This window comes from Notechis scutatus, chromosome 2 (genome assembly GCF_049901735.1).
Source record: "Notechis scutatus isolate UNSWTSFEM ecotype Mainland chromosome 2, rNotScu1.2, whole genome shotgun sequence".
In the NCBI taxonomy this organism is placed as follows: Eukaryota; Metazoa; Chordata; class Lepidosauria; order Squamata; family Elapidae; genus Notechis; species Notechis scutatus.
This window is the reverse complement of record NC_142010.1, coordinates 50,845,707-50,863,310: the sequence shown is the minus strand read 5'-3', so window position 1 is coordinate 50,863,310 and position 17,604 is coordinate 50,845,707. Positions and strand designations below refer to the sequence as shown.

The 17,604-nt window shown below is 37.3% G+C and overlaps 1 protein-coding gene across 1 annotated transcript in view; it reads right to left on the bottom strand.

The window, feature by feature from the left end:
- Positions 1–319: 319 nt before the first annotated feature.
- The window catches only part of ABTB1 (ankyrin repeat and BTB domain containing 1), a 34,866-nt gene continuing 17,581 nt past the window's right edge, over positions 320–17,604 (bottom strand). The window contains exons 9-12 of the mRNA XM_087954692.1: positions 10,125–10,219; positions 9,362–9,533; positions 5,893–6,093; positions 320–3,218 (exon numbers count right to left, since the gene is read on the bottom strand). Of these exons, the coding sequence (XP_087810818.1) occupies positions 3,012–3,218; positions 5,893–6,093; positions 9,362–9,533; positions 10,125–10,219 (675 nt within the window). The 3' untranslated portion in view covers positions 320–3,011. The remainder of the gene's footprint in view (positions 3,219–5,892; positions 6,094–9,361; positions 9,534–10,124; positions 10,220–17,604) is intronic.

The window sequence follows — 17,604 nt, the reverse complement described above, 5'->3', positions numbered from 1 at the left end:
TATCAGTTCTACATATATAAAGCATTTTCCCAAGCTACTATAAAATCTCTAAATGATAACTGAAAAGGATATTCTATGCAACTTCTGGCAATTAAATATGTCATCAGAAAATGTTACTGTTGATTGGAAGATGGCATCAAGGTTGAGTCTTGGGAGCCTAAGTAACATGGAACTTTTGCAGCAACTCAATTTTAGTATTTAATGAGCACAGGAAAAGCAGATTAATGAAATAGACTCTTTATTGCTGCACTCATGCTTATATATTAAGCTCTTAAATACTGTATATAATTATGTTGCCATTCTGTAAAGCTTTACATTCTTTTTATTTTAAATAACACAAGGTTAAAGTAAATTCATAATAGTAAGAAGTCTGACATTTAAGCTTTTTACAATGAAATTAATAGCCAGGAAGACTATACAATAAATAATTAAGAGATCCATTGTTTTCCTAACTTCTTTGGATTTAAGAAAGGTGACTTTTCACCAAATGTTAAATAGGTACTACTGGTGCTTGTTTTTATCCACAACTCTGATTTATATCAAGGCAACCAACAAAATATGAGACAGAGCAAGGGGATAGCTCAACAAGGAGCTGTACTGAGAAGCAGCTTCCAAACACAGTAATACTGGTAATTCATTCTGAATTTACTTATAATTCTCAGTACTATGAACAAAGCTTTGTTCAGCCACCTTCATTGCCTAAAAGTTAACTGGATCTTCACTTGACAATATTTTTAAAAAGTCTTTTATTTAAAAAAAAACCACCAATAAGCAATTACTAGTAGTAATTTTCTGTGCTTATATCATGTTAACTTTACTAGATATTTGCAAGGAAGAGAACACTAGGATGCTTAAAAAAGCTTACTGTGCTTTGTTTTTGTTCCAATAATTTACTATTTCAAATAAAAAATTGAAACAGAAAAGGTTGTTATAATTTATTCCACTATGATGTCCATTTATTCACTGGAGGGGGCTTATAAGTTGGTACAAGAAACAGTCTAAAATATTTGCCAAAGATGTTTGCCGAAAAGAAATGTCAAGAAATCCAGCATTTTAGTTCCCTTGATTTTCCTCATACAATGCAGGGGGAAAAAGATCCTGGCCAGGCTTTTATTTATGGCTTGTGAATAACAGACGATTTCCACATGCTTTTAAATAAGCACCATTCCTTTAAGAGGTGTGCTTTCCTTGGCATACTATTAGGAATACACAACTTCTTGACCTTATGTGTAAAGAGTTATCAGTGCATGGAAAACTGTGCTAGAGTCCAACATCATTTTTGTCACATCAATGTCCCACTAAAGTTAATCTATCAATGCAATTGCTGTAACACTTACTAACAGTAGTACCGTAGTATAGGAAAAATATTGCCTCATAAGGTCAGGGTAAGCCAAATGGGATTTAGTATTTTCCTTGTCAAATTTCTCTAATGACAAGCACATAATTCTAGGGTGGTTGGGTGACATAGAACCCTGGCTGATCTACTTACTATGGTTTCTATATTACGCACTCATTTTACTGCATTTCCCCCATCTCTCCCTTCCCACTTTCTGAATGGCCAGAATGCATTTTCCATCTATCATTCATATTAATTGAGCGGGTGGGGGGGAGTAACAGAGAACATAATGACCTGGACAGTGGTAAGACACTATTTACTTACAGACTAAGATCTTAATAATTGTGCAACATGTAAATATGGCATGACGATGCAGATTATGAAAGGTCAGGTAGAAAACTTGACAAATGTTAGTTCAGGGCACCTCTATCACTCTGCTATGCTATTCTGAATTTAGTAATTAAACTAATCTCATGAGTTATTTATATATACCCTAGATTTAATATATACAGAATGGGGAAACAGCACTAGTCTCATTTAGGAAACCTGCCAATTACATAGAGCCAGCCAGAACATCTGTTATCAACAGGTGATCATAGATATTAGAACTGTGTACATATGGATTACCTACACCTCACTGCATCCAACAAGAGAATGTTAAATTTTCATACAGCCCTTCACATAGGTGACCTTAATGTGAACTGACTTAATCCAAAGGATGTTTACCCTAAAATATTGCACTGTGTAGACTATGGCATGTGCATATATTCCCATCTGCCATTCAATATATCAAAGGGTAGAACTAGCAAGATGATACCTTCTATTGCCTCACAATATTGGGATCTGCACAAAACAAATGTATACCTCCACTGCAAAGGGAAACAATGCTCCATCGGTCCATTGTGGTATCATGCAAGTAGAACACAGTCACTTGTACATACATACTCCATGCTAAAATTTGTGAATCAGTTGGGTGAATCCCCAAGCATAATAAAATCAAAGGAACATTACTATCTACAGATATGGTAAGCCTCCATGTCTCAATGTCCCCTACAAAATAGCAGGGGGGAAAAGCGGGGGGAGTGCATTTGCACCTAGTGATGACAAAATATTTTATTTCAAGGATCAGAACAGAATTTTTTTAAAGAAGCAATTGGAGTTGATCACCTGATGAATAAGGTAGCTAGACTAGAAACGGGTCTGCTCAGTTCCAGCTGTGCACATTTGGAAGATTAGGCTGTAAGACTAACAGCAGGCAGTCCCAGCTTCTAGTCCACCAATTTCCTATTCTTATAATTCAGTAAAAGTTTTTATTTCCTTCTTTATCCAGCAGGAATGGCAATGTTCTGAAGGGTGGACCTATTTTCATTGGGCTTTTTGGGACTGCAGTTATACGCTAAACGGTACATTCATTACATAAAACATGCAAATCTTTCCTCAACAACATTAGATACACCCAACCATATTTTTAAATTACAGATTCTTCTGGGGACCTGTTTCCTGGAAGAAGAAAAATATTAACCCAGATGCAATAGTCAGTAACACAAAAAATAAGAGAAACTTAAATAAAATATAAAGAAATGGGAAAACCAAATAAGAGAGAAAAAGATGTGAACTTTGCAGAAATGAACTCTGAACTGATACTTCATATAACGACACAAGAAAATCTCCCAGCTTAACATTCAAGTCCGATGCTAGCCAAAAGATTATCCAGGGCATCTAATTTCTGGTTAGCCTCTTCAATGGCACTGTATGTTTGAACGTTGCTGGTTATGTGAAAACGGATGTCATCCACCAGAGGAATAGAATCAGTCTCCTGCCGCTCCTCCACGGCATCAGCATTCTCCTTCACGGCTGCTGCAAATTCCTCAAACTCCACTAACTGAAGAAACAAAAGACAGAAAATGGATAAATCCAGGAGAATCTTTATCAGACTGTTTTCACCTATGCTGTCAATGGCAACAGAAGTACAGTCTCAAGCGCATAATCCTGCAGCGTAGGAGTGCAAGTCGTCTAACCCTAAAAATCACTGTTTTCACCGGCCTGATATTGCTCTGAGAATATGATGAAACATATATCTTAAAAATGCAGCCTTCTAATGCTATAACAAAAAAAATATAGTGATGGCACATATATCTTAAAAATGCAGCCTTCTAATGCTATAACAAAATATATATATATATAGTGATGGCACAATCTTTTAAAAACAATAGCTAAGGATCTTGGGATCAAACCTTGACCCTTGATCTTTTAGCCAGATTGCTTTTAAACACACAACTCACAGGGGAATGTTTGCAGCCTCACATCATAGAAAGTATTGTCTCCACTTTGTGCTTCTGTTTTCAATAGCTTCTTCTAATAAACTATAATAATGAAAAGGACTTCTTTGAATTCTGAACTCTGGGGAGATTAGTTCAATATCTCGTACTGACTTGGAGATGAGAAGGACAATTACAAAAAAACCAATTATTGGGCCTATGGCAAGCAAAATTGGGCCATGCTTGTTCCTATTTTAAAAAAATATAGGTGAGGAATTTTGTATTAGTGAAACTGTTAATTTGGGGGGGGGGGTGCTTTTTCACAGACAGGAAAGAATTTCACACCTCTCTCAAAGCCTGTTAAGTAAAGAATGTTGCAACTTATGTGGGAGTGCTAATTAGAACCATTTATAACATCAGTGAATTGACTAGGGAACAGTGAATTTCACTAAGGAAAAATTGGTGCTGGCCAAATAGATTTTCCATATTCTATAACCATGTGTGAAATTGCATTGAAGGAAACACCAGCATTTCAGTCAAACACTGGTATGGATATCGATATCTATCTATCTATCTATCTATCTATCTATCTATCTATCTATCTATCTATCTATCTATCTATCTATCTATCTATCTATCTATTATCATCACATACACATACAGTGAATATAACAATGTACTACAGGCTACTTAAAGCATAATTCAAAAATGATTTCCCCATCAATTTAATAAGAATGATAAAAGTTGCTTTCTCTATGTGTACAACATAAAGGTACAACATAAACTCAAGATTAAAGCAACAGGCCATTGGTGCATGTGACCTAAGTATGTATATGATAACTCATTCTTTTAATTATCTCTTGTAGCCCTAAGCTGGTCCATGCAGCCAAGATTTAGTATATGGCAAAAAAAATAAAAAATAGAAGATATGAAACCAGTGTTATTTTAATATGCAAACTAGAAAAAATATTTTCCATATGGCAAAAAAATACACAATTGAATTTATAAATAATAATACACAGACACACATACAGCAAATTCTGTCAACCCATCTCATAAATAACTAGGATGAATATCTCATTCACATGTTACACCTCTATCTAAACATACCAACCATGTGCTAAGCATATCAGGCAAACAACTGGTTCAGACAAACCACTTCAATTTGCTTACCACATCACCAATAATATAAAATACTTCATATTTATATTGCATATTTTCAAATGTTGTAATACAGCAGCCATATAAATCAGGATGACAGTCATTTCAATACTAACAATTTTGGAGTAAAGGTTTTAAACAAAAAAAAGTAAATAACTTTCCAATGCATAATAAGAGACTTTATAGCCAAATAAGAACATTTTCATACGCATTCTTAATTATATCAATTCTCACTTATATGGATGTTAACACAATTGCCACTGAGGTTCCAAGAAGCTTAGGGATTATGTTAACTGTTCTTATGAATTCATCTTGTTTATGACAAATTTAAATCACTTCAAAGAAATTCTAAGAAATCTCTTCATTCTATAAAGGTTTGGTCTGAGAAAATTAAAACGCATCACACATTCTGGTTAATAACACAGAATATTATCTTAGAACAACTGACATAATGTATTCTTTTAGGCCAATTCTGTCTCATTATTGTTAGAAATATTAATTATTTTTTCCTAGACTATGAGTTTTGGGCAGTACAGAAACATATAAAAGTGTATCATCACAATATCCTGAAGTAGGGGAAAAATCAGGAATTAATAGCATCTTTTCTTTTTCAACAAATATTTTTTATTAAAAGGCATTAAGCTTTCATGAGCTGTAGTTCACTTCATCAGATCATTGGTTGAGGAGGGAATATCTATCATTGGTTTCACTGAAGCTGGCAATGTTAAGATTTTTGTTAATCTTCATATTCTTCTATTTATTCCACCTTTGATGAGATTGCTTTAAATTTAGGATTGTCTTGTTTTTGGCTAAATATAAATTGTAATTGTACATAATATTTATATTGATAAAAGTTTTTTAGATGAAGAAACAGCTCCTTTTTTATGGCAGAGTTATCACTTTTCTCACTATAACATGGGAAATAGCATTTATTTCACTATATGACATCCGTTGTTGTAGACATCAATTTCTATCGAAACCAACTGTGGTTATGGTTATAAAAAATAGCAAATTTTACAAATAAAATAACTGCTTATTGGAACTTAAGTTTTAAAGACCTTTTGTATCAAATATTCATTTGCAGCCTGCCGGACAAATAATATCTATAGTAGCTGTCCTTCAGCTCCTCTTTATTACCTTCTCAATTATCCTTGCCATATACTCTGTGCATTGATCTTCCAATCGGGTCAGCTGGAATAGCTTTGCAATCTTCCAGATGCTGACAACACTGTCTTCCTCAAGAACCTGTGCCAAAATTCTCCCACACAGACGCTTGAGCCCAGGTAACAGATACATATCGGCCACACAAAGCACTTCATAGGCGTTTTCAGGAGACAACTGCTGGGACAAAAAGGTATCAATGTCAGCATGACTCCAAACCAATATGTGGCCCAACTATAAAACAGATTGAAAGCCCAATCTGGATTAGGACTAAGGAGACGCAGGTTGTAGTCCAACCTCAGCCATGGAAGTGCACTTGGGATCACTCATACGTTCTCTCCTCAACCTATATCACAGAGCTGTTGTGGGGGGGGAAATTAAAGGTGTAGTGCTGTGTATGGTGCCTAAAGTTCCTTGAGGAGAAAAGAAGTATAAATCCAACAAATAACAAGTGTTTTCTGGGATCTTATTCCTCAACTCCCTGATCTGCATAGGCGTAATTTAAGATTAATAAACCCACAATATTGTTAATGATTACACACAGCATTCATATTTTCAGTCTTTTCATTTATCTCACAATACAGGTAACTAACGATCATTCAAAGTTACAATGGTGCTAAACAAATGGTGTTTATCATGGGTCTGCCGTGGGTCTTTCAGCATCCCTGCCGTCACAGGATCAAAATTCAGGTGCTTGGAGCATACCATTCACCTTTACATCCACAATGCTTCAATGTCCCCAATCAACCTATCTCCTCACCACCATCTCTGCTCTTCTGATCAACCTGCCTGCACCTCCATCTGACCTTTGTTATCTCCTTCCTCCTGCTAATGAGGTGAAGCCAGCAGCTGTCTCATGAAAGTCGCCTGGGGGTGGGAGGGGTGGCAAAGTGCAGGGAGTCAGGGGCAGCAGACTACAGCGTGGCCAAAAAAGGGCAGAGATGGGAGGATGGTGGGCAGGAGGGGAAGAGTCAAAATACACCCTGTGATCATTAATGCAGGCAGGCTGCCAAGTGCTCACATTCTGATCAAATGACCATGTGGTGGCTGCAATGGCCATAACTTCGAGGACTAATATAAATAGTATTTTTTTTTTAGCGCCGTTAGCATTTCAAATAGTCACTAAACAAATGATCCTTAAATGAGGACTACCTGTATTGTATCTGCAAAGGATACCAAGCTAGGGGGGAGTAGTAACATCTTAGGGAATGAAATCCTGATTCGAAATGACCTTGACAGTGCAATTGGGGAAGTGCCTTTTAGCTGGCTAAAGGAAAACAAGGACAGATGGCTTCGTTTGGCAGCATTACTGTTGCCCTGCAGGGCAGCAAAGGGAAAGGGAAAGTGTACAATCTCAAGCAATGTTTCACAGAGCAACAAGAGTTCCTGCAGAACAATTTTCTCAAGACTGTGGCGCAACCAACGTATCTTCTTGGTGCGATAAATTTAGGGAGAGGACAGATACAATAACTGTGTTTTTTATGCTAGAAAGAAGTCACTATCACTAATATGCTGCTCTATGACCTTATAAAGATTTGATTTGCACTATCTTTCACTTATGCCCGTTGAAGAGCAAATATGGTTATTCTCTAAGCAAAACAAAAACAAAAAAACAAACCAGGCAAAAAGCAGTTCTTGTGAACAGCAATCTAATCCCTAAAATCCATTTTCAGAAAAAAAGCGGCAGCTATTCTCTGCCTTTGTTCTTGCCTTTCAGTACATGAAGTACTGTGCACATGTACACATGTATACAGTACACATGCAAAGTTCCTCTGCAGTGAAATTAGGCTAGCTCATTGTGAGATATACATTCAAAGTATGGAAATGAGGTCTCCACCTCACATTTTACCCATCATACTATTACTACCCGATGGAACTTCCTGGCTCAGATTGTTAATGTTAATTTCTTTTTATACTTAGAAAAATAAGGCATATATTTATGATTTTATCTTAAAGTTCATTTTGTCCAAATTGGACTGCATAATGAATGATTGAATGTGGCAGTTATCATATTTCCATTTTACACTGAAAATTCCCCATCTGAATGGGGGGGGAAAAGATATTTAGTGGGCTGGTGTCTATAATCATTTTGACATCACAAACACCACGCTATTATTTCATATCCTCTACCTTTTTGAAGAATTCTCACTAAACAAATTCATCATTACTTGTGAAAAATACATGTTTAGCAAGTTCCTCAGAACTCAATTGTCAGAATACGATACAGAAAATAAGAGCATCCATGCTATAGAGTTCAGTTCCATTACGAATTTTCTAAATTCTAAAGCTGCTACTGAGACTTTGCACTATATGCGACAAGAAAATGCAGCATAAAAACAGTGGAAACTATTTTTAGCTCTGGCCAGTTTGCTAACTGTCTACTGCCCTCTCCTGGCAAACTGACCACTCTGTGCACTCAGGTTTCTGTAAAGTCACTTTTCCATTGAGCTTCCTGCTCCCTTTATGGATATACATCCCTGTAGTATTCTTGGCAATCACTACAGCAGTGATGGCTAACCTTTTCAGCTTGGTGTGTCGAAAATCGGGAAAAAGTGTAGCCTTCCTCGGGTCGTGTATCACTTCAAGAAATATCAATAATTTGGTTTATGACGGACTGGGCTGGGGTGATCACACAGGGCTGTGAAACTCGTCTCCCTGGTCTCAGGGCTGCAGGTGCAGGATATGGGGATCGGAAAGCCACCTTACAGGGCTGTGAACCTCATGGATCTCCTTTCCTCCTGTAGCGTTCCTGAGGTAATGGAACTGACAAACCTCAGTTTATGGCGGTTAAAACTGGTTCTCTGCTGCAAAGATCTTGCGGCAGCGGTGACACCACACCTCCACGCAACAAGCAGGGAGCAGGGATTGGAGCAGAGCACAGGCAGCCTCTAAATGTGCAGGTTTTCCCCACACCAACAGGCGTGTCAGTCAAAGTGCCTCGGCGTGTCACGAGTGACACGCGTGTCATAGGTTAGCCATCACTGCACTACAGTTTCTGTTTCTGGGACTTTTCCCCCCGTCTTTCCTATTAAGCCAATAGTATACCGTACAAAAAAGAAAAAGAAAGAACATGTGTCTATATATGCACAAGTGTGTGTATGCATGTTGTATATGCATATGTGTGTGTGTGTATGTATACACACACACACACACGCACAAAGATATATGTGAAAGTAAAGGCCAAAATGGTCCCAGTGATGGTACAAGTATTTGGGACTGTGACTCCTAAGCTGGGAAGAGTGTGGCTCCCAACAGGTCCCAGGATCCACTCCCTTGTCCAGAAGACTGCAGTGCTAGAAACAGATAAGACATTTATCTTCAAAAAAATACAGCAAGCATCATACAATGCCTGTTCTGCCATGTTTACTTTGCTCTATAACACTGTCATCCTTGCTAGAAGGAATAGCCTAAAAGGCCTCATGCTGAAAAAGAACCCCAGCCTCACCTCTGTGTCATCACTATAGATGTAATATAGAACTCTGATGAAGATCTCCTCTGAAATGTCGTGAAGAGTCACCACAGGGATGCTGGGTTGGGTCTGTAGTTCCTCACTCTCTGAGAAGTGGTCCTCTAGAAGGGCTTTGAAATAGTCACTTCGGCCACAGAAAAATGCCTTCAAAAAGAGAAAAGAATATGTACATGTATGCATATGTACATGTGTGGGTACATATGTCTATATATGTGTGTATACACACACACACACACAAAAATAATGGAATCTTCTTAGTTAAAATAAGCAAGCAGCAGGATCCAGAAAAGGGTCTGTGACAAGGCAACTACTGGTAAATTTCAAAAATAAAAATAATTAATTTGGGAAAGCGATCTCACTATCATGAAAGGTTTAATTGATTCACTAACCCAAAAGAAGAAGATGATGATGACAGCGGGAGGCAGGAGTCACTCTCTTCCCCTCCCTCGGAGGCCCCCTGAGTCAGTCACTCACTGAGAGTTAGGAGGCATACAAGTTTAATAAATAATAATTTACTATTATCTCATTCCTATTCTGGAAATGTCCTACAAGATGTCCCATAAATAAATGAGTGAGTATCATTGGTTCTATACAAAATAATGGAATCTTCTTAGTTAAAATAAGCAAGCAGCAGGATCCAGAAAAGGGTCTGTGACAAGGCAACTATCCCAAACTTTTTAAAGATCAAAAAATCATCACGCTTGCCATCTTTTATCTTTATTTTTTGTTTTATTGACTTTGACACAGGAAACTGTAATTTGCCACTCGGAAACACAGATCAGGATAACTACTGAAGCTGTCGGTGCTATCAAAAGGCAACTCTCCAAAACCTACCTGTACACAAAACAGAAATAAAACAACTTTAATATTTGACAGTATATTTAATAACATTACATTACATAAATGCACAATAATATATATGCATAATATCCAAATATAGTATAACACAATACATGATAGGAGAAATATTGCCCTTTTACCAATTTTATCACTATGGTACAGGAGTAAATCTAAACTTTGATCAGACTTGCTTTTTACCTTAATCCCAGTGACATTCTAAGTCTCCCCAACCACTCCATTTTTTAGGATACTTCAGCAAATTAAAGAATGCCCTTGGTTCTTTGGGCTTGGACAGCTGTTTGGCTGTAATCCTGAGTCTGCTGTCTTTAATATTTTTAAATCTATACTCTTTGTTGCATCATAGATCGACAGTCTATGTAAGACTATGAAACTCTATGTTGACTTTCTCAGAAAGTCAAATGAGTTGTAAACCAGCATTATTCATACATACACCTACAAATACATCAAGGGGCCATATCTCTGTTGAAGCCTTGATTTGTGTTGAACTATTTGCTAGGCATTCCTTTTCCTTTCATGTATGCTTTATTTCCATTATACATTAAATGCTGTTATTGTAGTCAGCCTTTATACTCATGTGATAATTTAAAGTTACTTGCTTTATTACATGTTTTATTTAATAATAAATTTATATTTAATAAATAAATAATATTAATATTATTTTAATATTAAATAAATTTAATAAATATATCTATGCTATCCCTACTAATCAAATGACAGGAGAAATAAATGAAAAAAAAAAAAGGGTTTCTATTACCGTGTTTCCCTGAAAATAAGTCCTATCCTGAAAATAAGTTCTAGCATGATTTTTATGCCCCTAATATAAGCCCTACCCCCCAAATAAGCCCTACTTAAGAGCCTGCGCAGCTGGCCTCCAATCCATTCTGTCTGGTAGCTTGTGGTGCCGCTGACACAAGGTGAGGCGAGGTAGGTGCGGGGTTGGAGCTGCCCCACGCATCCTGCACTGCAGCCAGGGCAACCTTGCCCCAACAACTGCCTCATGGTGGCAGCACTAGCAGCCATGCCAAGCAGGAACCCATGTGGCCATGGGCCCACTTCTGCTTGCTCACGAATGCAATGCAGCAGGAGGACGAGCGATGTGCCAGTGCCATGGCCACGAGGCAAGGCAGGTGTCGGGATGTGGATGGCCTGGCTGCGGAGGCCCTGAGGTAAGCCAGTGTGAGGCATATGGGTCAGCTTCATCAACCTGCCTCATCTCGAGACCATGGCACCAGCGTGTTGCTCGGCCTCCTGCTTCATTGCAGCCTCAAGCAAACAGAAGTAGGCTGGCGGCCATGTGGGGTTCTGCTGGACAGGGCTTCTGGAGCTGCCGCTGCAAGGAGATGCAGGTGTCAGGGTGTGGGTGAGCTGGCTGTGGGGCCCCCGAGGTAAGCCAATGTAGGGTGCATGGGGCAGCTCCATCCTCCCACCTCATGGCAGCAGCCCTTGGACACCACATGGCTTCGTGCCCCACTACGGCCATGAGAAAGCAGAAGAAATGGGCCTCGCATACAAGGGGGGGAAATAAGACATTCCCCCAGAATAAGCTCTAGTGCTTATTTTGACACCCTCCCCCCAAGACTGGGTCATATTTTGGGGAAAACATGGTAACAGAAAAATTACCATATGGGCCAGCAGAGATCACCTGGCATATGCTAAATACAATACAATATAATAAATGCTGTCTAACAGGAAACTGGTATAAAATGATTTATGGTAAATTTTCTGTTTATAGCAAATCAAAATATTTTGTCCCAATGTTTAGATTTGCAGACCAAAGCTTTTTATGAGTTCCATATTTTATTAGTTTACTTTTGTTAACAGAGCCAAAAATGCAAGGGGAGTGCAGAAAAATATGAAAGGATTTAACATAGAATTAAAAACACATAATGCCCGATTTCTGAATGCTCGTCAATATAATCCATGCGCAATCAAAGGATGTGTGCAACTTCATACAGTCCTTTTATTTGTCATGTGCTCAGGCTTCAATTTTCTACCACACATTCTCCCAAAGGCAGTGGGAACTTTAGCAACTTCTCAGTGGAATAAGAATGGAAGTCATACATATTTGGGACAGTATGAAGCACAAGAGCTCTCACACAACTATATACTGCAACTATTACAAAATGAAAAGCACAGTTTTTCTATATCTAACATGCCAGTATATTGGAAAGGGAAACAAAGAATACTGAAGCCTTGCATCCAGAATTTGGGGTTTACCCCAAATATAAAAGTTTATTTTCCTAAGGCTAGTGGGGTCTGGAGAGTTGAATGAACTGACTGGGTTAAGGCTGGACTGAACCCACAAGTATTTTTTTCAATGACCTGGAAAATGATAACATTTCCACCAAACACAATGGCTACTGAAATAAAACTATCTGAGCTAGCAGTATTGACAATAGCAAGCTTTTTGCAAAATATTACAAAAAAGTGAGACAAAATGAGGCTGTCAATTCAGGTTAAAAATAGAGTTATGAGTAGGTAAACTGCCCATCAATATTGTATAACTTTGGTTACCCTAAGAAATATGGATATTTTTTTTTGAACAAATTTTATTAATTTTTAAAGACATACAAAACATAAATACACAAGCACACAAAACATAAAAGCATAAAAAATCTCTTTTCTGAGAGTTGCTTAGTCCCGGGTTAAAACTCTTGGTACAGACACAAATTCAAATTCATATTCATTTTACATACCATTCCATATCTTATTAGCATTTTCAATTTTCTATATAACTTCTCCTCTCTTTTAAATTTTCTCAATTTTATTTTATTTATCTCCTCTCAATTCGAATCATAATATTTATTATTCTTTGTCTGTTCTATTTCCAGCTATCCATTTATCTTTCTTCTTTAAAAAAAAAAACTTCTCCTGTACACTAAATGGAGTATGATGCCTTTATCTCTTTCCCCTATATTTATAATACTTAATATAGAACACATAACTTACATTGGGATTCTGTCTGGTACATTCTAAAATTATACAGTATTATCAAAACCAATACAAATCTATTCATTGATATTGATATTCATATCTTAAATATTTAGCACAGTACTTTTCAGTTAAATCACATACTTTTATGGGAGCACCTATTTTCCATAGTTATTCCCCCCCCACACCACATATTATAGATCATTATTTCATTACGATGTTCCCCCTTCTTCTACTTCTAATCTCTCATTTCTCAAAATGTTTCACTAGGATAACATAGTCTAATCATTAATATTAACAATCATTTATATCTTAAACATTTTACCCATTTCAATTAAATATCATGCCTTTGTGGGAACACTTATGCTTTCCAAAATTGTTCCCCCCCCCCCCACATCACATATCTTAAATAATTGTTTCATTACAGTACTCCCCTTTTCTTAACAAAAATTTCACTAAATTATACTAAATATTTTATCACATTTTAAATTGCATATTATTTCCAATTTTCTAAGGTTATTTCTAAGTACAAATGTAAAAACACAATCTTATGTACCTTTCTAGAATCCCTTTTTCAATAAAAATTTATCCATTATCTCTAAAAAACTTTTGCTTCTTTACATCTTGCTCCCCACCATTAAGGCTTCTCATCCCTTCCTTTCTCCCTTGCTTCTTCTTCTCCTTGTCCTCTTTACCCCCTTGTCTCTCCATCTCCCTTTTATTCTGCTTTCCCCCTTTCTGTTGTTTCCTAACATAATATCCCCTTTTCACCTTATTCTTCTCTTTTTGGGTTGTTTTTCCAGGTCTTAAAGTCTTCTTTTCCTTTTTCTCTTTCTTTTTCCCTTCTCCAACCAAAGTTATTTGTTCATCAAAGATGGCTTCTTCTTTGTCCCCATCATCCTGTTGCTCATTTAACTTTACATAAGTACAAACCACCATTTCTAAAAATTGAAAAAGAGTGCCAAGGACATCTTTCCCTTCTTGCTTTTCTTTTTCATATTTTTGATATACAAGTTTCAGTCCATCCACAAGTGATGCCATTATGTAGAGAAAAAGTTTTTCCAAACAACCACCCAAGTGCTTTTAGTCAGAAATAATTCTCAGAAGTTCCAAAATCACCACACAATCCAAACAAGCTGTTCCTTTTAAATACTTTCTCCTTCTTCACTTTCTCTTTCTGGGGTTAAAGTTTAGTCACAAAGTTCCCTTTAAAATATATCTTTTAGAAGTCTTATTGATGTTTAGTAACTCTTTAGAATTCTAGGCAATCTTCTCCTTATTTTCAAATTTTGCTCCAATTTTTCCCCCTCTCCCTTCCCACTCACAGCCAAAAAGATTTTTTCCATCCGCTGTCACGTTAGGAAGGAGAGTGAAACGAAAAAAAACAAAAACTTTCCCTTTAAGAATATTCGCAGCTTGTAACTCTCACTGGAAACAATGTATCCTTAGCAGCCTTCAAGCCTCCAGGGCACTTTCTCTTGCCTTGTCCCGGTTGAAAGCAAATTTCGTAATTCTTCCAACTTTCTCCCTCCTGCTCCTGCTTGTCCGGCTGCAGATTTCTTCGTGGCGGCCATTGCTGACCGCCGCTCCTCCGCCTTGGGAAAAGGGGGTTCTGCCGGGTGGGGAGGGGGTCTGCGACACCCCCAAGCCCCTGTCCGGATCCCCCCTGTCTTCAGCTGCCTCTCACGGGGCAGCTATATCCCCCAGATCCAAACGGATCGGGGTAACCTTGGCGGCGAACGCAGCAGGGATCGCTCAGTATCGCGAATCCCTGCCGCTGCCGAAACCTTGCAAACCGGATTTTTTTCCCCTTATATGAAATGAACTCATTTATGTTGCTGTTCCTTTAATGCTTTTGGAACCCAAAGTGCCATAAAGTTTTACAAATGATACAGTTTAGCTTTCACCAGTGGTGGAAGTAATTCAATCTATGTTCTTAAAGAAACTGCATGCCTACAGTATTCCTCCATCTGGAGGACAGATTTATCTGCAGTTATGTGAAAAAGTAAGTACACCCCATTTGATGTCTGTAGAGATTCTCAGTCATCCAGGTGATGGTTGTCCCAAAGGTGCTTTTTCAGGAGGCAACTGGACTTTCTGTTTTTTCTTTTGAAGACATGAACCAGGAGCACTGCTCGGGTGACCCTGAGGACAGCGATTAGTATTTCAACGACTCTCTAAAAGGATGAAAATTACTAGCTATCTGCAAGGAATATAAGTCCTTCCATTCCCCACCATCCTGTCAGAGCTGAAGAAGCTTCTTGGATGAGAAGCGAAACATCTTCAAAGAAAAGGAAAGAAAGTCCAGTTGTCTCCTCAAAAAGCATCTTTGGGACACCCCATTTGATGTTTCAACTTTTAAAATATATTTCAAAATACAAATATTTGATCTTCATTTCAACAATGCCACTATATATATATAACAAATATCATGCACCATTTACATTTTGTAGTCTATCTTGTAATTTAAATAAACCTAAATGAAAATGTCTATGGGAAAATTAAGGACACCCCTACATTTATCATTACCTCAAATATCTAGAACTAGACTCAGGTGCATGAGATCAGGTACAAATGATTAGAACTTGGTTACAGAAGATCTGGGAGGAACCTGTCTTGTTGAAATCTCAAGACATTTAATTTGTTTGCTCTTTGCTGTTGAAATGTGTAGTATCACCATGCCTAGATTTAAAAAAAAACACACTGAGGCCTTCAGAAAAAAGATTATTGAAGTCTATAGGTCTGGGATTGGATTTAAAAGGAATTCCAAGCAATTGGACATTAATCATTCCACTGTCCAGAAGATCATCTACAAGTAGAGATTTCAAACAACTGCCAAGTTGTCCCAGTCAGGCCATCCTAGTAAGTTTGGCACGAGAGCAGAAAGCAAGATGCTGGAAAAAGTCTCTAAGGACCATAGAATGCTATATTCACAACCTATCAATAACTCTTGCCACTACTGAGGTCAAAGTGCATGAGTTTACTTTTAAAAATAGAGCTGCACAACTTAGATCTACATGGAAGGTGTGCCGTGTGAAAACTTTGCTGTCCAAACAGAACACCAGGGCAAGACTAAAGCTTATTCCTGGTTTTTGCCAAGACCAGGACTTCTGGAACAATGTACTCTGGACAGAGGAGACAAAGATAGAGATATTTGGCCAAAGTATACATCAGAGGATGTTTGATGAAAACCAAAGACAGAATTTCACCAGAAGAACCTGATACCAACTGTAAAACATAGTGGCAGAAATATTATGATTTGGGGCTGTTTTGCTGCATCAGGCTCTGGGCAGCTCACCATCACAGAATCCACTATGAATTCTTCATTGTATGAGAGGATGCTCAAGAATAATCTGAGACCATCTGTCAGAAGACTAGAGCTCAGACAAATGAGAACTTTGCTACATGTCAATGACTTAAACATTCCAGTAAACTCCCCAAGGAATGTCTGGGGGAAAAAGAAAAGAAATGGAGAGTTCTCTAGTGGCCAAGTCAAAGTCTGGCTCTAAATCCCATAAAGATGTTATAGACTGATTTGAAATTGGCTATGCACAGCTGAAAACATTCTGCATGGAGAAGTTAGAAGTGAGAGTTCCTCTCCATCAGTATAAGAGACTGATAGACAGTTAAAAGAAACACCTATTTAAGGTTGTTTTTGCCAAAAGGGTCAATTACTCAAGAGTATTCTTCTTGTACAGGAGGAAATGAAATGTCTGTTAAATTTTTTATTGAATAAATGATTGCAAAGTCAATTTTTTATAGTTCTTTTGATTCAATTATACATTACCTTTATATACTGCATGAATGAAGATATTTTATGTCTACGTTTATTGAAAATGAAAAAAAAAACCTGTACATGGAGTGTACTTAATTTCTCACAGGACTATAATCTCTAATATAGTTGGTAAATGCCTGTAAATAAAAAGTTACATTGGTATGGATTTCCCCTATAGTCTTTATGCCTTTGAGTTATGGGACAGAAAGATGGGGGAAAAGTGAAATCCTTAACACAATTATGTGAGAAAATCTTTTGGCCAAGAATCTTGATTAGTAAAATTTACATGTTTGTGTATTTTCATATTTTATTTCCTAAAATTTAATTGGCAGATATAGGAAAATATGAAAGATATGGCTTAGAAACAATGAAATACTGGCTCAAACTCCACTGTACTACTATAGAATAACAAATGATAGAATTTTAATCCTGCCTATGAATAATTTATTAGGATACTCTGGCAAAGATTTTCTTTTCTTTTTTGATTGGGACTATACTATATCATGAAGAGTAGTAAGATTTTTGTGCGACTGCCAGCAAAAAGTGAAAACAGATAATGTCTAATTTAGCAATTCAGGCTGCTTTTTTATCTAATATGTTACAAAGCCTTTATTTATTGATTTATGTGCCGCCAGATTCCAAGACAACTCTG